The following is a 27,310-nucleotide window of genomic DNA, read 5'->3' as shown; positions in this document are numbered from 1 at the left end:
GTGTGCTTCTTTTTGCAGGATAAGTTCAAGGTGAAAGCATGAAGACACAAATGACATTTCCTCATCCTCATATTTTACCCTTATTTTACTGACCAGAAAGAGAGTGAACTCTGCTTAGGTGTCAAGATGAATCCTTGACTGAGGCAAGATTTGAACTCAAGTTTCTCATGCCTCTTTGAGGCTGAGGGTGTTGAATTGTGATGCTACGTTTTCTAGGTTTATATGTGGCATCCACAAGAAAAATCATCCAGTCCTGTATGTTCTCTGTGGTTCTTGCATCTTTTCTTTGAACACAGAAAGTCTTCTGGTTTTTAGAACAGAAAAGTATGATAAATTTCAGAGGCATGGACACCTTTTGTGCTCCTTTAGGACAGTGTTTTGACATGGGTAGTGGCATATTTGGAAAGTGAACCTATCACAGCTCACAGCACACATTCGTGATTAAATTTATGGCCCAGTTTTTGTTATATTAATCAATATTCATTATTGCCAAAATGTTTTGGGGTGTGTTTTTACTTTTTGAAATATGGCAACCCTAATGCGTTTATCTGGAAAAGTGTTCCAGCGATTATGAAAGGTAAATTTTAAAAATGAGATAATAAATTGGCACTCACAACAATGTGTGATGAGCTGCAAATGGCCCCACCCAGAGCACCTATGCCATGGCCACTGTTGTGAACAGAACAGAGTGAGATGTACAGATTGGAAAAGTGAAATACTCTCATGAATGTGGAAAGTCTGTTGTAACTTCACTTGTAATTTGCAATGCAAGATCAGTGACTGGGTCATATCGCAAGGAACCTCCTGTCTAGAAACTGCCTGGGTTGATGAAAAGTTGGCTGAATGACCACAAATGCATGGAAATTAAGAGGTCTTGTTCTTTATTGGTATCCACTACTGAGCTAAAATTTTGAATCAGAGACAGCAAATACAGTCTCAGAGCTGTCAAACAATACTATGCTTCTGCTCAAGACTGTCATTTCAGTAACTGACAATCCCAGACCCGTACCCATGTCCAGGACACATAACTCCATCTGCTAGAAACACTTAGTTTTATATTCTATGCATGCACATGTGCATATTAAGTTACCTAAGGCTAAGCTCCTCAGAACAAAGTTCATTACATAGCATTTAAATGAGAGATCATGTAGACAAAACAGAATGTAGCATCTGAATAACTCTCTCCTGCCACTAGATAGGTTAAGCAAGAGAGCTTGTAAAAATAAATAACAATCTGTAGCCAATATAATTATTTACACAGCAAGTTAAATTAACCTGTATGCACACTATTTTATTACAGTTAAACATTTATCCCTGGTGCAAATCCACTGGTGTTGCTTGTGGTGAACCATGGCTAGCTTGGCCCCATTATTCCTGAAAATTCCGAATGATTCATGTGTAGCAGTGGTGTCCAAACTTTTTTCAAAGAGGGCCAGATTGGATGAAGTGAAGGGCCATAAGGGCTGGCCAAAGTTGTTGACCACAGGGGCCAGATTAAACTAACTGGTGGGCTGATTAGGCCCCCCGAAATGGACTTTGCACATGCCTGATGTATAGGAAACCAGTTTTCCTGGTAGTTCTTTATACTTCGCATTAATGTACTAATTAGCAGCAGGCTGCTTCGTTAAGTTACACTGACCACATCTGCACTTCACAGTAAACCAGAACCATGGTATACTGTGCATGAATCAATTACACCTGCTCTTCTCTCCCATAGTGCTGGGGAGAAACAAACCATGGTCTCTGGTTTAGTACTACATAAAAAACAGGGATCATTATTTGTTTCACTCAAAACCACTGCAGTCAGCGGGGCAGAACAGGATAGCTTACCAACACAGAGATTGTTGATGGTAACTGAAAAGGAGATGGGAGAAGCAGCAGTGAGGTCAGTGAGAATCAGATTTGTCCTGATGCAGAACTTGCACTGCACCAACCTGTCAGCTTTCTTGACCCTCCATGCAGTGACCTCCACGTTGGGAAGCCAGGTAAGCAGCACCAAACCACTTTGAAGGCCGCTGCTGCTCTAAACAAATCATGATGGTAAGCCAGGTTTTGTACTTGGCTGGTCAGGAATAAACCACGGTCCCTGGTTCAGACATAATGTTATGCTAGGGATTTAGGTTTGCATCCTCTATGCATTAGCAGGGAATGGAGCAAGACACCCCAGATTGCTATGTTCACCACAAACCTTTAATTATTATGGCTTACTGTGATATGTAAACTGAGCCTGTATCATAGCTGTCAACGTTTCCCATTTTTTAAGGGAAATTCCCTTATTCCGAATAGGATTGACAGCTACGGCCCTGTATATTCATTATAAAAATAACACCCTATGTTTACACTGGGCCTTAAAAAGGAATCTGAAATGTCTTAGCAATCATTCTTAGTCAGTCAAGCTTTCAAAACACTCCTTTGAGGTAGGCTAGTTCATCACCCCCTATTTTACAGATGGGGAAACTAAGGCACAATGTGGTGCAGCTACAACCTTATACCCACTTAACTGAGAGAATGAATTACATATAGAAATGAGCTTCTGTTTGTGAATTGCCCTTCTTTGTACAATCCTGCACATGTGCAAAATATTGCAGCATGGGGAGAAATCAGGACCAGCACACAAGGTTGCATATACAACTGGTTGGTTAATGTTGTCAGTTCTGACAAGCTTCTAATATCTGCTGAGGAATGTGGAGATTAATTCCAGGGTTCCCCTTTGTCCTTTCTTACTACTTTAAACAAGGATCTCTGGAGTGGGGTACCTACATATTGCAAAGTAACGAAGATAAATTAGCCTATGGATCTGATACTTCTCTGCTCCATTTCCTGCATGGTTCCCAGCTTTTGATATCCCCCTCTTAATATTTACATGGGAGTCTTCATTATATATTTCCTCCTTTAAGAAAAGCCCAGAATTATTGTCTATAAAAAATTTTTTCTCTGTATGTGTTCCTATGTGTGCGTATTACATAACTGAAGATAGCATTTCCTACATCTGACAAAAATGAGCCCCCAAAATGTCATGTCGCAACAACCCTGTTCACCTTTAAGGCACCACTCTTTGCTGTTTTTGCATTCAGAATGAGCTTCAGGTTCATATTTCCAGTGTTATTTATCTCTAATTCAAATAAATAAGAAAAACCAGAGTACCAAAATGTAGAGCTTTGTGGGCCATGCCTAAACCTGATCCTTATGTTGCAAGAAATAACCCTTTATGTTCATCTAGGCAGCCCTACTCCCCAAAAAGACAATAGCATTTAGTCCACTGAATGCCTAGAAAATGTATAACCCCTGACTGAATTTGTTCCCATGTATGGGGAACATTATAAAGATGTGGGGGCGGGGTGTAACTTTCCTCCTGCAACATACAGGAGTTTGTGAGGAGGGAAGAAAGGTAAAAAGTGCTTGTGGAAATACACTGGGATACCCAGCTATCATGTGCAACCTCACTTGTAAAAGCAGCCTTCTTAAACAGCATCCTAAGAAAATCTGCTGTTTTCAAGACAGTTTCAGTCACCATATGAAGCCCCTTTTTCTTATCAGGCAGATTATCTTGGGTGGTTTGTCCATAGTAGTTGCAAAACAAACCCTACAGGTGTCAGCTTGCTACCCCTTATAATAAAAACCACCACATTCACCTTAAGGGTGTAGCAATTTCCCTTGATTTCAACATTTCATAGCAAACCCCAAATCTACTCCAGATCCCTTTTAAAAGTGTAGATCCGGCCATCCTATTGCCAGCATCCACCTGTAAAAGACACATGCAGTGACTGAGATCCAAAGCCAACAGGTGGATGTTTTCAAGTATGAAAGTCAAGACTATCAAAAATTAACAAAGGAATGGGAAGCCTAAATTAACTGGCACAGGTGAACGGTCTCCAAATAGCATTGTGTGTTACAGTGCTTCCTTTCCAACACACACTCCAAAGGTGCAACAGGACGGGATTGCTTTCTCTCTCAGAGGCCAAAAAGCCTCAAAAATCACAATAGTCTTTAAAGTATCTCCTGGGGAAATCACTGCCTCAGCATATTCAGCAAAAGACAGACCAGTATATTAAATTAAAAAATATATAGGTGCCTGGAAATATTACTCTGGAGTATTTGTCAATGGCGTGTGTGTTTTGCATGATACGGAGGCTAACATGTCCCTTCAGCCCTTTCTTCCTTGATGAGTTAGACTCATTATTCAGGGCCAAATGGACCACCATCTTGTCTTGCTTATCCTCCTCAGACACCATCTGGCCTCTTGGGTACCCTTCTAGGCTATTGGTATCCGATTCACTGTAAATACCATCCAGCATCATAGTTTTTGTAGAAGGTATTCCACACGTGCATGGAAACTGAGAAAAGAGAACAATAAAAGGCAGATGAAAACTCAGGCATTGCAAAAACAGAACAGGGGACAAAAATTACACCTTGATTTTATACAGAAAATGCATTAATGTTGCAACTGAAAATCGTATTCTCTTTTTCTGCAGTTTCCCAAAGTTATTATCAAGACACACTAAACCCATACAGGTGTACTATCCATCTGCTCATGAAACCCTGTATGGGTTAAGCAAAGGTGAATTCAGGGTGGAAAATATTATTTGTGTGACATAAGATAACAATAAGTTTTAATTCTGAAATTTTGCATCCATTTGGACTTACATTTCCTTGCAGTAAAGGTGCAATACCAATTGTATAGGAATACTGGAGATCCTTTAACTACCATATTTTTCTTATTTTCTGGAAGTCTGCAGCTCAAAATTGATTGAAAAATAGCTGAGGATAAAGACAACCTTTCTTTTTATACAGTAACACTGACTTATATAAATGACTGTAGAACTCAGAATGGTGATCACACAAATTATACTTTTCCTTTTCCTACAATTAACAACAATATATGAGTCGCCATAAAAGCAAGGTAAAAGGTAACGGTAAAGGACCCCTGGATGGTTAAGTCCAGTCAAAGGCGAATATGGGGTGCGGCGCTCATCTCACTTGAGGCCAAGGGAGCCAGTGTTTGTCCACAGATAGCTTTCTGGGTCATGTGGCCAACATGACTAACCCACTTCTGGTGCAACGGGACACTCTGATGGAAGGCAGAGTGCACGAAGCCTTGTTTACCTTTCCACCGCAGCAGTACCTATTTATATACTTGCACTGGTGTGCTTTCAAACTGCTAGGTTGACAGAAGCATCTCATCGTCAAGGAGGACGCAGGTGGTGCTGTGGTCTAAACCACTGAGCCTCTTGGACTTGCCAATTGGAAGGTTGGTGGTTTGAATCTGTGCAATGGGGTGAGCTCTGTTGCACCATAAAAGCACAGGAGCCTGGACCCAACTCTATTCACACAAGTGGCAAACACTACAACTAATCAGCTTCAGATGAGGATGTGTATCCCCATTGGCATTAAATGATATTTCAAGCCAGCTGACTGGGGCCCCAAGTGAGCATCGTGTGGTTCAGCTGCAGATCCACCTGATCAGATTCACGTTGGCTGTATGTGTGGATCTCTGGTTTGCTTGTTTAATTGTGGAAAAGATGCACGAGCTACCCCTTTGCACATGACATGGAAAGTGCAAATGGGATGCATATGTCATTCATGCATCTGTTCCGGCCCCTTAATTCATAATTAATTATAAAATTATAATTAATTAAGGTCATTTATAAGCTCCCTTCAGTAGCAGGAGTCTCAGGGCAGGGTGCACTTCAGAAGACACAATGAAAGCATAAAAGCAAATCTACAGAGTTCACAGAAGCCACAACTTCTGTGTAACGCAAGAGGCCCGTCTATATTTTGTATTGCAAGCATCTAGCTCCTACTGTTATACTGGCTGAATCCAGTTTTGAAATGCGCACCTGACTGGTCAGGGCTTCGTCATGATTTATCAGGAGTACCTAAAGACAACGCAGCAAACACAGGGAAATGCCATACTGAATTTCCCCCTTCTTACCCTCCCTATATTGTCTTTGCCAAAGTCCCAGGTTGCAGACTTCCCCAGTTCTGATCTTAGTTTCCTTCCCTCTGTTGTTCCTACTATCACCAACTCCTGCTTTTGTGGTGTCAGGGATTCGGAGTCAGCTTGCATGCTCTAGACAAAAATTGTTCACACACACAGACACACAAGGGTCAGTTTTCCTCATTCATATTCACTAGCCCCTAATATATTAGTCAGGTGTGCAGGAAGTGCTTCTCACCTTTTCTCGCAGCTTCCTCTGCTTTCGCTCTTGCACAGTGGTCAGGTAGTTCACGGCTGCGTACTCTATCACCGAAAGGAAGACGAACACAAAACTGACCCAGAGGTAAATGTCCACAGCCTTGATGTAGGAAACTCGAGGCATGGAGGCATTGACGCCCGTGATGATGGTAGACATGGTCAGCACCGTTGTGATCCCTGAAAAGGCCCCACACAAATGTTAAGGATTGGGTTTAATTTCAGCCAGGTCTCATAGCCACAGAACCTGTTTTCAAAAAAACTATGGCTCAATGTGGTACACGTGAAGTGATAATAAAGAACAGAATCTCACCACTAAGCAATCACAGTCAGACACCAGGCACACCGTGTTCAATGGAAGAACTTGCAGATCAGTGGGTTTGACTTGAAGGAACACTGGACCGCATAGACTATTTTAGAATTAAATTACTGTCAACAAGCATCTATTATGAAGCTGAGCTTAGTTTCAGTGTTAATCATTGGGTCTTAGTCTCTCCCCATTTTAGTTTGGAGAATACAGTGATTCAAGAATGAGAAACCTTTTGACCTCCAAAAGTTACTGGACTGCAACTCCCATCCCATCAAAAGCCAGTGTGGTATAGTGGTTAGTGTGTTGAACTATAACCTGGGAAGCCAGGGTTTGAATCTCCTGAGTGACCTTGGGCCAGTCATTGCCTAACCTTAGTGGGGATTAAATGAGGAGGGGGAAGAGCCGTGTACACCATCTTGAAGAGTTACTTGGAGGAAAAGGTGAAATATACTGTAAATGCAATAAACAAACAATCCTTACTGACCACAGGTCATTCTAGTTGAGGCTGCTGAGAATTAAAGTCCAACAACATATGGGGGACGACAGTTTCCCTGGCCCTGCAGTAATTAGACTCTGCCTCTCACACAACTTAGGTCCATTAACTCCAATCAGTCTAGTCTGAGTGTAACTTGGTTGGATATAGCTCATAGTGACCCTGTAGTTTTCCTTCCCTTGTATCCAGCTCTGCCGTCCTTTATAAAAGTTGAGAAGAATCACTCACCTAACGATACTCTAGCAGGCACAGCCCTGCGATCGATCCAGAATGACACCCAAGATAGCATGACCATGAGTGTGGCTGGAAAGTATGTTTGCAGCAAAAAGAAAAAGATGTGGCGACGTAACGTGAAGTTAATGTACAAACGATTGTACCAACCTGTTAGGGAGAAAATGGCAGCTATTAAAAAAATGTGTGGTAGGCCTCCTTATGGCAGTATGAGCAATAATTAGGTGAGACATAGTATGTAATACAGAGATAAAAGTGCAGCAAAGAGAGGGCAGGGATAAACGATGGTTCTGAAAGTACAAAATAGAAGAACAGAAAAAGAGACAAGGAAGAAATACTAATATTATATAGTATTATATAGATAACACTTTCTCTCTGTGATTAAATTTAAAGAATTCATTTTGACTTCAGAACAAGTTTCTATTCTCATTTTACAAATGTGGAGCGAGACTGAGAGTGACTTTGCCAAAGGATTTACACAGTGAGGTACTTAATACTGTTCGTATTAAACTACCATATAAAATGACACTTTTGTTCCTTAACAGCAGGTTGGGGATCATTAACATATACACAGAGTGCCTTTGTGCTTGTGGAAATTATTATCTTAGAAGATCGCACAGCTTTTGGTAAACTTAGTACCATCCACTGATCTCCAGTATTTCCACACCTTTTTTGCATTTCCACATTGAAACCTACATAATATAGAATGTGCAGATGATTTTAAAATGGCTTGCTCATGCTTTGATTGCATCCATGAGAAAATTTCAAAGGTGCTTATTAAGGTCAGACTAGAGAACAAAAAAGAGACACCTGAATGCAAATCAATCAACATTCAGAGTTTGACCCTTAGTGTTATGCTCAATGATTTTTAAATACTCACAGAGAACAGACAGTGTTTGTGGTATAGTGTTTAGAATATTGGACGAGGATTGGAGAGTTCCAAGTTGAATCTCCACTCAGCCATGATGCTCACTGGATGACCTTTGGCCAGTCACTATCTCTCAGCCTAACCTACCGCATAATATTATTGTGCAGGTAAAATGGGCATGGGCAAAGCTTTGAATCTTGCCCTTCAAAGAAAGGCAGGATGATGATGATGGTGATGGTCATGATGATGATGAACAAAAGACAGAAAAGGGACTAGTGAAATTTTATTGGCATTTCACCGGGCAACCTTGTGAGGCTGAGTTATAAGCGTGGCAGGCATTTAGAAGAGGATTAGCAAGAAAACCTGATACCAGTGCTACTATAGAAAGCGAGTCTGGAGGTTGTATGAAATTTTTGTATCAAGAACTGAGACAAGGAGATTTTCTCATCTGTTTTTAGAGATTCATTCCCATTTTTCCAGTACAGCATCAGATCTTCATCTGTGTAAGCATCTGTGGAGGGTAGTGATGGGACAAAAATAATATTACATTTATAGGTCAACAGCAAAATAGTGAAATAGTCAGATGAATCAATGGCTTAATGTGAGAGGGCAATAAAACAATCTGCCGTTTTTTTAATATATAATGGACCTGGGTGCTGGCTAGTACTGATACTAATCTCCTGTATTTTTATCTTGTGAACTGCCCTAAGATCTTCAGATGAAGGGTGGTATATAAACAATAATAATCTCACATAACTAAACTGGGGTTCTTAAGATTAACAAACATTGGACAGAGGAGGAGAAAGTATTATTACACAAACATGCTTAAAAAGGTTTATGCAGCAATCCTACATACATTTATTCAGAAGTACCGTAACTCCTGTGAGCTCACTGGGATTCACACTCAAATCTGCATAATCCTATGCACATTTACCCAGAAGTAAATTCACTCTTTTCGGTTGGGGTTATTCCCAAGTAGGACTGGGTGAATCTGTTGATTTTGGCTTCTCTCTATTTCTCATTATCACAGTTTTAAGTTATCCCCATCGTTAAGAGTTTACTATTAAATTCTCACAATATACACAGTTTTGTATGCAATTTATTTATATATTCCTTGTATAAGCATTTTTGGAAGGCATTTTGGTATGTTATTTTCACTCATATATGCACTCATATATGTATCTTTGTACAGATTTCCTGGCTGGGGAAATGCTTTGCAAAATTTAGAGAAGTGTGAATCTCAAAGGATGGCTGTGTTTCAGTGATGATGAGATAGGTTCTCCTTCAAATGCAAAGTAACCAAATTTCTCCCTATTCCTACTTCCAAGTAGCCATACATAGGATTGTAACCTTAAGGTTCCATCCCTCTCCTTCAAGGATTTTGGGAATAACAAATCTATAAGTGTGGTGTGCTTGGGATCTTTTCTACCTTTTTTTAAAAAAAATGAAACTGTAATTTTAAACATTGCACACTACCCTGAGTGTTACTTTTGTTCCAGATGGGTGAGACATGCATGCATACATACATAAAAATTGTTAATTCTCAGCACTCTCACCAGATGACAGTTCCCAGGATTCTTTGCACAGCAACCATGAGAACTGCGCTGTTATAGAAACAGTATCATTTGTAGTGTACATATACACAAAATTGTTGGAACATGGCATGGCCAAATGGTAATACTAAATAGGATCTAGCCGTATTTACCATGAGTGGTGAACCTTTTTTCAGCCAGTGGACACACAAATGTAAAATTTATGGTTCACAGAGCAATTAAGCCTCTTCCAGAGTCAGGGATGCTCAGCATTAGCATCTGCATAATTGAAACATGCCTTTTCCACCTCCTAGACTCCATGGTCTGCAGGATGTTCCATTGGTTGCCCCTTGGTTACAGTGACATAGACATTTACCTAGACATATATACAGTCTCTGATATGCTGGATTCTATGCTTGGTCAGCTCTTATATGACTACATTTATTGGCTTGTGGTGCACAGTCATTGGCAGATCCCATGGATCCTATGTTCACTTTAACATGCACACTTCAAACAAATCCATAAAGAATTGTGTAGACATCTAGGAAAACATTGCAGATAGAAACATGAATGGCACATACAGCTTTCGAGCTCCAGCGTACAAGTCTGCGAATCTAGCGGAAATCGGCTGAAGTCCATGTTGCACATGGCTGTAACCGTGATCCTAGAAATTCCAAAAAGAAAAGTCAGGTTCACTAGGTAGGGAATAGGACCGAGTCACAGGTGCAGGGAAAATATAGGGAGATAGTACCCTCCCCAATCTCCATACTTGGGCAGGCTGCAAGTTGTAATTGATTCAATTGGTAGATTAATAAAATTACAGTGTAATTGCAGATTAATTAGTGGAGCTGAGATAACCAGGATCACTGTGGAGGCCACATGCACTAGGTTTTCCTCCTTCTTTCAGGTATTATATTAATTCCTGTTTTGCCACTTGCTAAACAGCGTTTCCGTGTGCTGCTCTGGTTTGCCAGAAGTGGCTTAGTCATGCTGGCCACATGACCTGGAAGCTGTCTGTGGACAAATGCCAGCTCCCTCGGCCTTTAGAACGAGATGAGCGTACAACCCCAGAGTTGGTCATGACTGGACCTAATGGTCAGGGGTCCCTTTACCTTTACCTATACAGAGGAACAAGGGCTCCTGAGTGTGTTAGTTAAAACGGCTGTCAGATATTAACCATCAAATATTATTATTACACTGTAGAGCTATTCCAATATATTTCTGGGCAAACAATACAGTGCTGTTCACATTGAGCTAATTGGTGCGCTTTTCACCTCATACTATAGAGCACGTGGCCATCTGGGAACACCCGCAGCATGATGTTGTCAGTGGTTGTGTCATGAATGAAGGATCTTTTTGAGTGAACGAAGAAGACATCTGGCACCCAGATCTTCTTCACCAGCCTCCCATCGAAAGTCATGCTTTTGTTAGTATGACTGGGAAAGGAGAGGCGCTCATCCTTCCAGTAATGCCTCAGGTACAGGGTCATCGTAAAGTCCTGCAACGAGAGGAAGAAAAAAGGGAGATAATGTGTCTTGTGGTTATATGTTCCACACATGTGAAGAAATGAGTAGAATGGATGAGGAGAAAGTCCAAATGATGTATCCACTGCTGAGGTACGGAATCACTGTTTGTCTTTAGCAGCATCCCAGAGGAATGGAATGCCTTTCTTGTCCTCCTCACTTGTTTACCTGTTTATGAACACATAACACATGTAGCTGCTTCTTTGTTTAAAGTCGAACCTATAATGATATCTCTATCCGTGGTAATCTCATAACGATATTAGTTGTAAGAAATAATTAAAACTCAGGCGTGGGACACCTTACCTTTACCTGGAAGCAAAATATGTGGTTTTTTTCCTGACTAGGCACAAGTAATCAAACCTTAATTGAAAATTACATACCATATCGACCTCAGAAATACTGTCCAAACTTTCAACCTGCACGTCCACCCCGACAGGAATAGCAGGGCCTGTGACAGAGTGAAATTGAACTATTAAAAACTACCTATTATAAAAAAACTATTCTTATACAAATATTTACATAAAATTGTCATTAAATATGCCATATGAAATCACACAGTACTATACCATATAAATATCTTATTAATACCTTAACTATTAATATCTACCTTCAGCATTTCATAAACATCCTTTTAAAAATGAGAGTCATTAAATATTCCTATTAATATGATCTCACGAAAATGTCCAAAATATAGTATGTAACTGAATATATTAAGCTTTCTATAGCTGCATAGAGTCTAGCTCAAAATTGGATATACTACAACAATGGAATTGCTGGACTCCATTTATTTATTTATTCCTGATTTTGTTTTGGATATTATTACATAGCTGACTGCTTCCAAGTGTTAGTTAATTGTAGAAACTGCTAATAATATTCCTAGAAGAAGAGTTGTTAGCACAGTGCTTTAAATTGCCATACACATTTGACTTTTGTAAAGTCTACATCAGAGGTAGGCAACCTAAGGTCTGTGGGCCGGATATGGCCCAATCGCCTTCTCAATCCAGCCCACAGACGGTCCGGGAATCAGCATGTTTTTACATGAGTAGAATGTGTCCTTTTATTTAAAATACATCTATGGGTTATTTGTGGGGCATAGGAATTTGTTCATATATTTTTTCAAAATATAGTCCGGCCCCCCACAAGGTCTGAGGGACAGTGGACCGGCTCCCTGCTGAAAAAGGTTGCTGACCCCTGGTCTACATCCTGACCAGTGGCGTAGCGTGGGTTGTCAGCACCCGGGGCAAGGCAAGTAATTTGCGCCCCCTAACCCGTGGATTTTAGCACTTGAGTGCGAGCGCGCCCCCCAAGATGTTGCGCCCGGCCCCCCTGCACCCCCACGCTACGCCTCTGCTTCAGGCCCCCCAATAAAACATTTGAGGGGGCCAGTCCCCCAGTTGATGGGCATTGCCAATGTGATCAACTATGCAGGGCGGGGTTTACTTGCCTCCCCCCCCCCAATATCATACTGTTTTCACGTTGGCACCCCTGATGAACTCAGCGGGGCTTACTTCTGCCCCATAAGCCTTTGCACCTCCGCGTCTCCTTTCCTCTCTATATGTAAGAGGGTGAAGGTCAGGCTGGCAGCGCAAATAAAGGCCCCGCTGCTGAAGGCCTCGCCCGCCACGACCTCCTGGTCCACGGGCAGGGCAAGAAAGTGCCTTTTCCTTGGGGGGGGAGTCTTAAATTTCAAAGCATTATTATTATTATTATTATTATTATTATTATTATGAATATCTAATGTGCGTGGTTTCTCTACCTCCACCGACGACTCGCCACGTGTGGGCTCCCTTCACCTCCCCGTCCCCTCAAGGGAATGGAAAAACGACGTGAGGAAAAGCGACGCGGCGGGACAGCCAGCGAGGTTCTCCTCAGAGCCTTTTCCCGCCGCCCCCTCGCAAGACAGCCCTGAAGCCGAGCGCGGAGTGAGGGGCGGGGCCCGGAGGAGTCCCGCTGCCCCCCAACGCCTCTCAAGGGCGCCCACGGGCGCAGCGGCGGCTCCTGTCAGGGCACGAGGCGGGCCCGGCGCCTCTCCCCCACCCACCCCGTCCGCCCACCCATATCCCGCTCAGGAGGGGCCGGTGGGCTGGCGAGCGCCTCACGCCAGCAGCACCAGAGAGGGAGAGAAGTCCGTCTCCCGCCGCCGCCACCTCTTCATCCCCAGCAGCAACTTCCCTGCCCGGCTCCCCATCGCCGCCGCCTCCTTCTCTCCCTGCTTTGCAGTAGCAGCAGCAGCTGCCGCCGCCGCTCCTCCTCTCCTCCCGGGGACGATGCTCTGGCTCCTCAGCGGCAGCTCCCGAGCCGTGTCCCCGCGGCGCCTCCGCTCCCCCAGGCTCCCCTTGGCTCCCCTTCACCGCCTAGCTCCTGCTGCACCACTTGGGGGCAGCGCCCATGGCCGGGGCTTCCTCCTTCTCGAGACATGGGGTTCTGCTATAGCCTGCGCCCGAGGCTCTTCGGCGACTCCGGAGGCGGCGAGCGCCCCCCCAGATGTTGCGCCCGGTGCGGCCGGCACCCCTGGCACCCCCCACGCTACGCCACTGATCCTGACATCACACACAAATCACATAGCGTTTATGTTCAAGCACAGTGGAAATATATATATATATTTAAAGAGTATCCTGCTGAGTAGTATTATAAAATAGCAGGGATGGGATCATTAAAAAAAACTACAGCCAGGGTGAGCACTTTTTATAGAATCAAAAACAATATAAATCCAACAGCCTCAAGCCTTGCCTGGGTGGGTTTAGAAGGTTGTCCGTGCTGCAGACCATACTGTTGAATTAAGCATCTGGTGATGAGTCACAGGAAGATGTCAAGAGATTTCTGATCTCGCTAATCCTTGCGGTCATTAGAAAGCTGCTAGGTTTTTAATCCTGTCTCTGCTTCCAACTAAACTACACAGTGGTAGAAGAGGGAGGTCGGGGGGGGGGAGGGATGCTGCTCCAGATGATTAGTTAAATTCGTCACCAACTAACACTATAGAAGGGGAAACAAAATAAAACTCTGACGTACAGGAAATAAAGAGTGGGGAAGGGAACAGAAATGGAAAACCCTGAAAGTATCTGTTAGAGATTCTAGGATGCAATGCATGAGGAATGTCTCTTACACAAGTCCCTATCAAATGAGCAGCTGGGGGGTGGGGGTGGTAGGAGCTGCCTGGTGATTGGGAAGCTTATTTTGCCTGTGGCCCCCAGTCTTAGCTTGCTTGGTTTCTCTCTCCCAGTAAATATAAAGCAGGGATGGGGAGCATCTTTCCCTCGCTGCCCACCAGACTGAATTCCCTAGAGGGGACAACTGTTGAGTGGCTGCATACCCAAAGGGGGTGAGGCCAATGCCAATATGCTAATAAGCCTGGTGCTAGCACAGAGGCTGGTGCTAGCCTGGGGTGAGAGACCCTGAAACAGGGAAAAAAAAGTGCTATTTTTCTAGAAAAATAGGTGCTGGAATTCACCATGAACTTCTCCCTTGTTCTCTTATAATGGCAATGGCACCCACCTGAGAGATGCCAGAACTGAGTCATGGCTGGGGGAAAAGCCCTACAAAAAACCACATGGTACCTGCAACTTCCATCTATTTCAATAGGGGTTGTGTGAGAGACCTCCTCACTGATAACTTTGCTCCCTACTTCCATCAGTTCGTCTACTTTTTAATGTGTGGAATTTTGTTGCTTGCTTGAGCCTGTTCAGGACTCCTTCAAGTGACCTATTTATTGAGCATTCTTCCTGATTTGCTTGCACAAAGCTTACAGGGAGGGTAGATTCCTTTTGATTTGATTGCAGGGAAGTGATACGGCAATGAGCATTCATCCTGATTTGCTTGTGGGACATTTACAAGATTTTCTATTAATCACTCATTCGTTCCACACTTTTCATTGCATTACTCTGTTACTTTCTTAGAGGAAAAGAAGTCAATTTCATATATATATATATATATATATATATATATATATATATATATATATATAATCTAATTTGTTGTGCTACAGCAACAGAGTGCTTTAACTGAGCAATCCTACATTTCTCAGTACACACTTTAATCCCTCTCACAAAATATTAACAGTTTGGAGGCAGCCTCAGTTAGGAATTTTGTCTTATCTTGGATATGTTTATCCTTATACTTGTGTTTCTAAGCATCTGATTTAATCACAGTAAAATATGGAAATGTATATAACAGCTCTCAAGTGGACTTCATAAAGCATATGAAACTTCCAATTACAGGGGCAGAACTTCCCCAGCAGCACCCTGTGTGATGCCAAAATTCGGTGCCCCCGAGGTTCTGCCATACGTCTGGATTTTCCTGGACATTAGTGGTATTTCAAAGGCAGAATGTCTGGGAGGAATTTCCGGAAGGCGGTGCTTTGACCTGGATCTTAGACAAGTCAATAACTTTCGGGTCTTCCTAAAAAAAAAAGCTCAACATGGCAACCCTAGCTCTGTGCCAGTGCAACCAAACCAGTCATGCTCCCCTAAATACGCCTCTCCACTTTGCATTTTCCCTCAAGCGGCAAAATGGGATGAGCCGTCCCTGTAAACAACATTTACATATTTTGTTTACATATTTTGAATAATAGAATGAGCATGTACAATGCTGGCCAGCCACACATACATACATGAAGAAAAGATGTCTGGCAACCTCTGTCAGCTGTGGTGTGCCCTGGCATGACCCACAGCAGTCCAGGTGTTGATGTGGGGTGTTTGGCTGCTACCTACATCATCTGTGACCCTGAGGTGGACATTTAGGGAAGCAGGTACTGGGCTGGGCTTCAGCTGCAATGTCTAGCCTTAGCTGCATCACTGCAGAGGAGCTTCTTGGGAGCCTAGATCTTGTAGGGAGGTGGGGGCTGTCATGGTGCTTTGAAGAACTTGCTTCTCTCCCCTCCCCACTTCCCCCTTTCATATACTGCAATCCTACATCTGAATGAACCTCGCAGGGTTGACGTCACTCCAGCTTTTACATTTGCGTGCACAACAACATTACGTCAGCGATTCAGCATGGATGACTGGAAGGTTCTGTAGGTTAGGATTAAGTTCTGCTGGCAGGGCTCTGCAGAGAAGCTTATGCTGCTGCACCTGCCCGCTAGGCTCCAGGCTGTGGTGGCTAATCCTGTCGTTCCGTGAGCAACATTTGCTATATTTTTATTTTCAAATTGTGATTGGATTTTAGATCTCCTTTAAGAGGCAAGAGATTAATAATCTGGGAGACTGAAGCCCAGACTTGACCTTGCATGAAAAATAAGCACAGTTTTAATTATACCAATGATCAAGTACAAGGTGCTTCCCGTCCACTTTGATTTGGAAGGTTTTATAGATTTCATTTCAAGGAAAAGGTAAAGGTAAAGGTACCCCTGCCCGAACGGGCCAGTCTTGACAGACTCTGGGGTTTGTGCGCCCATCTCACTCAAGAGGCCGGGGGCCAGCGCTGTCCGGAGACACTTCCGGGTCACGTGGCCAGCGTGACATCGCTGCTCTGGCGAACCAGAGCCGCACACGGAAACGCCATTTACCTTCCCGCTTGTAAGCGGTCCCTATTTATCTACTTGCACCCGGGGGTGCTTTCGAACTGCTAGGTTGGCAGGCGCTGGGACCGAGCAGCGAGAGCGCACCCCGCCGCAGGGATTCGAACCACCGACCTTTCGATCGGCAAGCCCTAGGCGCTGAGGCTTTTACCCACAGCGCCACCTGCGTCCCCATTTCAAGGAAAGGACATGCTAAATTTGGTTATGCTCGCTCCTACACTGAATCAGTGACCAAACAGCATCAAAAGGGAGCACAGTTACAGTGTCTAAACAGCGCAGAAGTAGTGTACTACTTTTGACAATGTGCCCCCAAGCCTGCAAATGCAGGAACCAGATAGGAAGGCACTTGCAGCATTAATCTAACATAGAAGCTACCCGAATATACACAAGTTAGGCTATCTCTGTCCAGATAAGGGCACAGCTGAGCCACCAGCCAAAGGTGATGGAAGGCACTTTGCACCACTGAGGCCACCTGAGCCTCAAGCGACAGCAAAGGCTCCAGAAGTATCCCCAAACTACGTAACTCGCTCCTTCAGAGGGAGTACAGCCCCATTTTTATCTGCAGAGCCCTGCTCTGGTGCCCTCAGGATCATCTCCCCTGCCTCTCCCTGCTGCCAAATTGATGCTTGAAATAAACATTATGTTGTAGCCAATGCATCAAGCCACAGAGTGTGCTTAATGGCTGTGGTCTGTGTGTCATGCCCACGACATTTTCTCCATTTTGCAAACATGCGGACAGGCACCCAAAAGATAGCAGAACCTGCTTTTAGCTCATATGTGCCAATTAAATGTCACCCAGTAGGAACTGGCTGGTACTACCCTGGGTGGGGAATAAACCATATCACAGGAACCGTATTAGGCTGTTCTTCGACGGAAAAGATACAGCTATTTTAAGTATCAGCTAAAGCTGCTTATTCATGGACTCCCTATAAAAAAGAGAGATGTCCTAGATGAAATGCTTACAGTGAGAGTTTGAGGAAGGGAGCCCAAATGAAACATTTACATAATCTTTAGATATTAATATTTGTAGTAAATAATACCTGAACATCTGCTAGCTCTGACAAGGTCATTGGCACTGAGATAACTCTGAAAGGGTCAAATCAAATGTGCTCTCATATTAGGACAGGGAAAGGCTCTGCCACATGCAAGGAAAGGAGAAGTCAGATACATGAGGTGAACAGAGAAGGTTTTAGGGATCTATATATCCTGTATGATGAGATGTGGTGGACAATGCCAAACTGAGACAAAGGCCCATCTATACTGCTGTTTAAAGTGGAGTCTAAGCTTCCTGTACCTCCATGAATGAATCTTTATTTGCATCAGCCATCGGCCATAGCAATAAAACAGCATCCATTCATTTTCCATTGTCCATGTGATATTCTCCACAAAATCAATGCCTTCCCACCACTTTCCTCCCCCTTAGTCCGAATTTTCTCATACCGTCTCCTTTTTAGAGTATTCCTGGTATAACAAATTGAGGGAGGGGAAAGTATGGCAAGGCAGTGATTAAGAGGAGTGCATCATATGGACAATGGAGAATTAATTGAGGTACAGGAAACTACACATTAAACAACAGTAGGGATGAGACCCAAGAGGTACATCCTAAGAGCTGTGACCCAATCACTTAGGTAAACACACTGAGCTGCTGACACAAATTAGATGGGAATTCCATAGCTCCAGTCAAAGTTGTACCCAGATTTCTTTGTGTGCATGCCTACAGTTAAATTCAGCTTGGTGCTTACGTACTGCATCTGCCACTAACATGCTTTCTGGGTTACAGGTATAAATTGTGCAGCTTAGAAAAGGTCAGTGAATATTTTCAGCAAAATCTATGGGGTAGGAGCATGTCTTCTTCACCACATTTATAGATCTGACGTTTTATTATGTTTTTGTATGTACTGGAAGCAGCCCAGATGGGCAGGATATACTACTACTACTACTACTACTACTACTACTACTACTATTACTACTAATAGTAATAATAACTACTTGTGCAAAGAGGATCAATTGTCAGTACTGGAGACTTGAACTCAGTGAGTCCCCACGATGCCGTTCCCACCATTTTTTGTGGGGACGAATTTGCAACACCCCTCCAGTTACCTCCAAAGGCTGGTCTCATGGTGAAATCATGGTCATCTACCCTCAGGAGCTGTTCACTTTTTCCTGTCCGAGTTTTGGTCATGTCGTGGTTCTTCTTATATATGTGACTAAAATGGAAAGCAAAAGAACCGTCATTCCTAGTCATCCAAATAATAATAATAATAATAATAATAATAATAATACTGAAATTCTATATAACTTGGATATTACAATGGAAGTTGAAGTACTTTCAGACTGTCACTATTTTGCGGGTGGGATTCAAGCACATGCCAGCAAATTTAGTTCAAATGATACAAGTGAATTTGGTGTTCTTGCACAAAATGTCCACTTAAAAAACAACAACAGACTTTTTGTGGCAAGGAAAGTATATGGGAAGTGCTCTGGAAAGTGTGGATCATTGCTTGACTCAGTGCCACATAGCCTCCCTGCCACGCTTGTGCAAACTATTCAGGTTGAATCCTCAGTAAACAGGTTGAATGGAAGTGACCTTATAGTTACCACTAGCATAGTAGCAAAAAGATAGCAGAGCAACCTCTTGATATAAAAGTGAATATAACATAAAGGTAAAGGTAAAGGTACCCCTGCCCGAACGGGCCAGTCTTGACAGACTCTGGGGTTTGTGCGCCCATCTCACATCTATAGGCCGGGGGCCAGCGCTGTCCGGAGACACTTCCGGGTCACATGGCCAGCGTGACAAAGCTGCATCTGGCGAGCCAGAGCAGCACCCGGAACGCCGTTTACCTTCCCGCTGGTAAGCGGTACCTATTTATCTACTTGCACCCGGTGCTTTCGAACTGCTAGGTTGGCAGGCGCTGGGACCGAGCAGCGGGAGCGCACCCCGCCGCGGGGATTCGAACCGCCGACCTTTCGATCGGCAAGCCCTAGGCGCTGAGGCTTTTACCCACAGCGCCACCCGCGTCCCTGAATATAACATACATATGTGGAAATTTAATTATAGTCCAGCTAAAGGTATACAGGGGTCAGTTAGGTAAGAGGAAAATGTCTAGTTTTCTAATCACTGCTGATTTAAGAGGGGGGATTAGAATAAATTAAGACCCAAGAGCCCTTTGCTCTAGCAGTGAGATCTGCAAAGTTGTACATACTACTGCTACAGTCAGAAACAGATAAAGTGCTAGCTGAGACTGATGGGAGTTCTTTGAGTTTGGTCCAAACTTGTGCAGCCCTAAACAGCCTCTTAGTAGTGATTTATTTCTAACATTTTGAAGTATTCATAATATGGAATGCGGCTAGTACACTGTAAGTTTTTGTGGGGCAGCCATATTTGTGGATTAAGTAACACATGCTCCAGCTCAATAGGTGAAGGTCTCATGGCCACATCATACCCCATGCCCATCTAAGAACAGGAAGCAGGAGTGTGGAGACTCACAAAATGGTGGCCCCAGTCTTCATTAGTAGTGTACCACCGCCAAACATTACAGTGGGGAGTGGGGATTGGTTGTCATGGGAGATGCCATTTTGGGCTGTATGTCCTTGTCACAAACACTCTCAGGGGTTCTATCCTAATGTGCAAAGCAACATGCCAGTGGGGAAATCATGGATTAGCACACTAAGCTCCCTTTGTTGGCTCCCATTAACCAGATCACAAACTTCTGAAGCAGGGAGCCTCAGGCATTCATGGAAGCTCCTGGAACAATTTAGAGCCCTAATCTTCCAGAATTCTCAGTTGTGCATGGAGGACATTCCATGCTTGCCCTCCAACTTGTGGAGTGATTGAGACTGTGGTACAGAGCTTAGCACACTCACAACTACTATAGTGTTGTCTTTATATATGAGTAGAGCATCTGAGGTTGTTATTGGCACCCGTCTGTCTTGAGATGCAAGAGGCAATGGAGTGTGCCTCCGGAGGTGAAGTAAAAGTGCTGTGTTTTCAGCACTAAAGTGGCCTCCCCAGGGTGTGCAAGCTTGGACAGTTTGTATGGAGGTCCTGGGATGCCCAGATAACAAGACCCACCCCCCTCTTGGCCTTGCTGATGTGGTCAAAATGCTGGATATAATGTGTGTTCTGCATATAGGCATGGGGTGGGAAGGCCTGAAGAAGAGGAGACATTTTTGAACTTGATGTTAAAGACTAGGGAGCCAGTGCAAAGAATGAACAAGACTGGAGATTGAGGTTATGATCACAGAAAGCTGGAGAGGGCTTTGTGGATCAGTTGAAGAGAATCACTATAGCAGGAAAGGAGTGATTCCTGCCATCTATATAACATGCAAAGTGACAACAATTTTAACTGAATACAGGGAGATGCTGGAGGTCTTGGAGGAAGAAGCAATGTCTTCATTTAAAATCCCCCACCTCCAATCACTTGGCTACAACCCACCCACTCAATATGACCATCCAATTCCTCCCATATGCTTGTTGTTTGAGGCAGTAAAAGGGCGCAGATAGCATTAATCTGAATGCTCCAACATTATGTTTCTTCTTCCACAGCGTGCACCTTAACTGTACTTATTTAGTAGGTCTTCACTAGTAAACAAGCTTATGTTTGAAATTGTGAACAATTATAATGATTAGGAGTTGTATTTGTTTGGTACACTGAAAAAATGTTTTCCTAGTGCTTTCTAAATGTTAAATGAAACTGTGCCTTCTAAATGTTAAAGCAAAAGTGGTCAGGGGTTAAAAAACAACAACATATTTTTTTAAGCTAATAATTGCTAAAATCTGTGTGCTGACAGGTCTCACAAAAAAATGGTTTATTCTACTTCTGTGCCCCACAACGACAAAGAGCTACAAACAGTATAAAACAAGTACAGTACAACACTTTTAATCTGAGAAATGTCAAAATGATAGGGAAAGGAAGATTTTATGAAGCCCACTGCCATATGAAATAATGCCATTATATGTTGAAGCAGAAAGCATTAATCGATTAACAGCTTGATAGCAGATTAAAAATAGAGTTCCAATTAATCAGAGTCTGCCATCTGGGGCATTCCCAATGCCACTTACACAGCCACAGCCAGCTCTCCAAATTGGCTCCTTCCTTCTATGGCAGGATTTCCCTTCATGAGGAAGAAGGGGTCTTTGAGGAAACCTTGGTCTCTCTTGGATGCTTCTGCCCAGAGAGTAGGTCAAAAATCCAGAAAAGAGCTGGCCCTACTGCTAGGGTGTGTGTGGCAGCCACCTCAGGTAGCAGTTGCTGAGACAGTCAGTGACGTTGAGGTGTTGGACAGAGCTATATGTTCCACACGACCTGCCCTGCACCTCCTAAGCCAGTCTCTGCTGTCCTAAATTGTGGTGGAGGATGCTGATGTTGTCCAGTTGCCAGTGTTTGAAGTGAGAGTTAACCACCTATCTTTGCTGGCTCCCAGTACATTTTTGAGCACAATTCAAAGTGTTGGTGCTGATCTTTAAAGCCATAAACGGCCTCAGTGCTATACACCCAAAGGAGCCCCTCCACCCCCATCGTTCAGCCCGGACACTGAGGTCCAGCTCCAAGGGCCTTCTGGTGGCTCCCTCACTGCAAGAAGTGAAGTATAGTGTAGTGCTTAAGAGTGATGGACTCGTAATCTGGTGAACCGGGTTCGCTTCCCCGCTCCTCCACATGCAGCTGCTGGGTGACTTTGGGCTAGTTATACTTCTCTTAAGTCTCTCAGCCTCACTCACCTCACAGTGTTTGTTGTGGGGGAGGAAGGGAAAGGAGATTGTTAGTCGCTTTGATACTCCTTGAGAGACAGTGTGGTGTAGTGGTTAAGAGCGGTAGTCTCGTAATCTGGGAAACTGGGTTCGCGTCTCCGCTCCTCCACATGGGTGACCTTGGGCTAGTCACACTTCTTGAAGTCTCTCAGCCCCACTCACCTCACAGAGTGTTTGTTGTGGGGGAGGGAAGGGAAAGGAGATTGTTAGCCGCTTTGAGACTCCTTAAAGGGAGTGAAAGGCAGGATATCAAATCCAAACTCTTCTTCTTCTTCTTAAGGGGAGTGAAAGGTGGGATATCAAGTCCAAGTCCAAGTGAGAGGGAACCAGGCAGAGAGCCTTCTTGGTAGTGGCGCCCACCTTGTGGAATGCCCTCCCATCAGATGTCAAGGAGATAAATGACTATACAACTTTTAGAAGACACCTGAATGCAGTCCTGTATATGGAAGTTTTTAACATTTGATTTTTTTTATTATGCTTTGTTGAAAGATACCCAACAAAGACACCCAAAATATTATTATTATTATTATTATTATTATTATTATTATTATACATTGTTTGCAGCAGGGCTGGAGAAGCTGTGGTGCTCCAGGTGCTGGTGGGACTACAATTCTCATCCCTGACCACTGGCCATGTTATTCTGTTTCTGATAGTTTAAAGAATGATATTAAACAATACGCACAATCCCACATATAAATAGTATATTAAAGCTGTTTATTCTCATTTTAAAAATTCTGCAAAGTGCCCATTTTTGAAATGTACCAATAGGAGGATGTACAGCAATTTCTTGATATAGTGATGGGACAGTTCCCGTGCATACTTTTCACCATGGAGGATTACATGTGAGAAATGTTATGACTGTAGTGGAATAGACACATGGATTATTACAGGTCAGATCCAGGAGCAGGAGGCAGGAATCTAAGCAAGAGAGCTTGTTTCACACCAAAAGGTATTCCTCCATAAAAAGAAAAATGTACTGAGGAGTCAGCTCTTAGGAACCTTAAATTGCGCAAAACTATGAACAAGAATCCAGTGCCCATTTATGCATCTGTAGGCCCTTCCTGGGGACCTGTTTATCTATATGGATAAGTATGGTCCTGCAGATTTTAATATAAAGGGTGAAATTCAAGCAAGCAGTGCACCATTGATTTAAGCAGAGGTTGATGGGACCTCTGTGTAAGGCCATCTAAAAACAATGGACCCTGCTTGGAGGATTGCACCATGTTGTAACATTTCAAATCTGAATTATTAACAAGCTGTTTTGTGAAGGCTTTTTCCCCCTTTGAAAAACAGGGTATGAATGCTGTCTTAAATTCTTTCCTAAACAGCAAAGAATTGATCAGTCTTTGTAATCAACAACATTCCCAATTACTTGCACAGTAAAGATTTGGACTGTAAATGTCACAGGAGGGCAAGAGAATGAGGCCAGTAATATGAGGTGAACTAGTTTTGCTGGAGAGAATGTAATCTTCCACCAACAATGGCAGTCCAATAAAATAAATCAGCTCATCCATTGTGAATCTCTTACCCACTGGGACGAAGTTAGTAATCACTTCATGTGCGAAGCTAGAGAGCAACATGCTCTAAGTTCACAGTGTCAGGCTGAAGAAAACACAACTAATAAAAAGATGAAGGTCACAGTGTTTCCATTTAATAAGACGGATTAACCCAACTTTGTTTATAAGGTCTTAACCAGGCAAATGGTCCTGTAAGATGCAGTTCACTGGATGACATAACTCAGTATAAAAATGGATAATATATACTTGGGGTTGCTTAGCAGTTTGGGGAAGATTATCTTTTTCTCATATAAACCATTCACCATGCCTCTATGATATTAAATCTGATAAAACTTTACTAAGACCTTTTAGCTGTTTGGTACATGCTTACAGTACTAAAAAAAAAGTGAGGCTCACCAAATAATTTGCAACAACAAAAGGTAGAATTTATAAATATGAGTATTAGGCATTTATACATAAAGAAAAATAGATGTTTAACCAACAAAACAACAAGCCCAACACCAAACAAATAAAACAGAAAAGCTGTAATCCTCTGCACATCTATTTAATAATAAGAACCACTGAACTAAGAGTTCTTCTCTCTGAGTAGACATGCATGATTTCAGGGAGCACATCCTGAAACTGATACAGGCAAGATATTTAGAGAAGTATATTTTATGTCTTATATTTTATACCTTCGGATCTACAATAGGCTTTGGTCAAGATAAAAAGCAGTCCTACGGGTTGTTTTGAAGCATGTTTTGATGCAATTTCAACATTTAATGTTCATATCTGAGAATCTGTTCCATAATCACATTATCTTTTAAAATTCTTGGGAAAAGAATCATTATAATAGCTCTCAAAGCAGTAATGCAATTTAGTATTATTCGGGGAACTAGAGTTTTACCTCTCTCACACACCAGCAGTTATAGTGCATGTACTTTCAGGCACACCATGCAATATACAGCAGAACTATACGTACTGAGCATTTTCCTGGTGAAAATATATAGTGAAAACTGAGGAAGTTATCAGTAAATTTAACTACTCCTTACCTTATTTGCGGCAGCTCTACTTGTCCTGTCCATCTCCTTTTCCTGTGCTTTCTGCTCTCCACAAGGAAGAACAAACAAAAGATCAGCAAAATTAGTTTTGCAAAATTGTAAGGCATTCCGTGGGAATCACTGCTCCACTCTCCTTCAGTCCCGTAACCGCCTGCCGTGTAAGTACACGCTGGTTTAAACATTGAATCAGCTGCATCTCCAGAATCTCACATTTATCAGTGTGATCATTGTTAGAAAGAAAACTGCTTTTCTGCTTTAATATTTTAAACCTGCTTTCCAGGGCTTCCTACTCAGAGCTCTTCCTTTCCTTGCTGCTCAGGGATTGGCCATTACTCATGAAGAAGTTAGTCCTATCTGGGAACATTTCCACTGGGTCCTAAACGAGTGCTTTTGCAGAAAGCCATTGGATAAAAAGAATGCAACTCCATCTGCCAGTTTTGTTCTAGCCACTAATCTCAGAATTGCACAATCCTCTGCCAGACTGTGCAAAACCATCTCTCTCTGTTTTTTTATTAGGGAGGCTGGATAGACTGTGTGACTTACAGAGAGCATTCTTCAACGAGAGGCAGGTGCTTACATGTTCATAATGCAAACATAGCCTAGTGTTACTCTACTGTAGAGTTTGTGATCTTGTAGTTAAGTTAGCCATCTAAAAGAGCTGTCAGCATGCAAACAGAGTCTGTTCACTCTGCTTTTTAAAATCATAGTCCTTCAGTTTTATCATATTTTTAATCAATGCCCGTAAATAATCTTTTGTAAACTGCTGTGTGGGTTTGCTTGAAAAGCAGTATACAGGTACCTTAAACTGATAAGTAACAAATCAAGTGCCATTTTCTTTAACAGGAGGAAAATGCTAGCTTGTTAACAAAATAAGTGAAATGGCTTAAATTGTTTGTCTTTAGAGCACTCACAGTTGGTTTCTGATCCTGAAAGGTCATAATGAATGCAGGTAATAATGCTTATGCAGTACATTTTGAGCTTTAATTTTCAAACACTTTCTATACGCTCACTATCTCTGTCATCCTTGGGGCAACTCCATAAGGTAGACCAATTTTTATTAACATACTGCAGATGGGTGACTGAGGCTGGGAGAGTGTGGTGGCCTAAGTGAGATAGCTTCTGAAATGGGGATTTCTGGGGTCAAACTCCTAGCTACTACAACAGCTCTCAGGACCTCAAAGATTAAAATGAGAAGTTAAATGTCAACTTTAACAATCCCTTGTTTTCAAAATAAAATGTTATTTAGTCAGAGGTGTTTTGAATTACTGCATAGCCAGGCAGCGCCACTTGCATTTCTATGTGATAAGCAAATTCAAGGAAGAAAATAATTTGGCTTCGTGAGATCTGAATATTAATAGTTGTGTAGCTTCTACTTTGATGTGGCATCTCCATATCTCAGGCCAAGATTATGTGTTATATTACAGGGACCAGACTTGATCTTGATTGTTCTAAGGGCAATTTTTTAAAGCCGCATATTCTATAGCATGCATATAGCACTACAAGTGGAACTCACAACCAAATATTGCAGTACAGTGTGCTTGTGTTCATGTTTTAAGCCAGTCCATTCTATTCCCCCTCCCCTCGTTTTCCATTCCCCCTTTCCTACAGCAGTCAGCCAGCATCCTATGTCCATTTTTACGAACATCTTTAATCCTCATTGGTCTGTTTTTGGAAGAATTCCACTCCTATGGCTTTCCCTACTAAAGTATATTGTACTTCTGTAAACTCAGGGGCTGCTGCTTTGTTCCTCTGACTACACAAGGAGCAGCGCTCGGAGAACTGAGTTTACTATTAGTTTCGACAAGTGAGGACCCGCAACAAATTGTTGCATATTGTGTCAAGGGGAAAAACATTTAAAGATTTATTTTCTCAGGCAGGAGTCTGCCCAGAATGATACTTTTAAATGCAAATTACACTAGGCAAGATACAGAGAAATACCCTGGAAAGGGGATTTTCTTGCCCTTGCCTACCTTCTGCAACACCTTTGCATCCTGAACAGTCACTGCTGGAGGTCAAAGATCTTCCAGAGCAGCATGGTATGGGTGTGTGTGTGAAGATGTCTCAAATCAGCTGAAATGGATTTCTTACAAAAGGAGTGGCTTTTGGTGAGTTGGAGTGGTTGGGAAAGCCCATTGGACAAAGGAGCTTCCACTCATACTGAGTCTTCACTCTATTTCAGGGGTCTTTTTTGGCACTAGGTAGATTTCATAGATGATGTTAGATTAAAATATCTTGTTTTTGCTTATGGGTTTTGAAAATGCTTTAATGAGTTTTTCATTAAATGAATGGCCCATGAAACAATCATCTCAATGCATTATATATATTTCTGGAATAAGTCACAG

The 27,310-nt window shown here is 42.7% G+C and overlaps 1 protein-coding gene and 1 long non-coding RNA gene across 3 annotated transcripts in view; one reads left to right on the top strand and one right to left on the bottom strand.

The window, feature by feature from the left end:
• Positions 1–21,209, top strand: part of LOC309529144 — a 58,088-nt gene extending 36,879 nt beyond the window's left edge. The window contains exons 2-3 of the long non-coding RNA XR_014218089.1: positions 10,914–11,243; positions 20,796–21,209. This is a non-coding gene — a long non-coding RNA (uncharacterized lncRNA). The remainder of the gene's footprint in view (positions 1–10,913; positions 11,244–20,795) is intronic.
• On the bottom strand, positions 865–27,138 carry GABRR2 (gamma-aminobutyric acid type A receptor subunit rho2). 2 transcript variants are annotated; one of them, XM_082216896.1, is made up of 10 exons: positions 24,960–27,138; positions 18,763–18,869; positions 11,531–11,598; positions 10,902–11,125; positions 10,209–10,291; positions 8,466–8,606; positions 7,225–7,377; positions 6,177–6,373; positions 5,933–6,070; positions 865–4,334 (listed from the first exon to the last, which is right to left on the bottom strand). In XM_082216896.1, exons 1-10 carry the CDS (start codon positions 25,148–25,150, stop codon positions 4,026–4,028), a joined length of 1,611 nt encoding a protein of 536 aa, XP_082073022.1. In that variant the 5' UTR covers positions 25,151–27,138; the 3' UTR covers positions 865–4,025. The 2 variants fall into 2 exon arrangements, with proteins under 2 accessions (XP_082073022.1, XP_082073023.1); XM_082216897.1 differs by lacking the exon at positions 5,933–6,070.
• Between the last annotated feature and the right edge of the window lie 172 nt (positions 27,139–27,310).

Source organism: Podarcis vaucheri (assembly GCF_965113315.1).
Source record: "Podarcis vaucheri genome assembly, chromosome: 3".
NCBI lineage: Eukaryota > Metazoa > Chordata > Lepidosauria > Squamata > Lacertidae > Podarcis > Podarcis vaucheri.
This window is presented reverse-complemented; position numbering and strand designations above follow the sequence as displayed.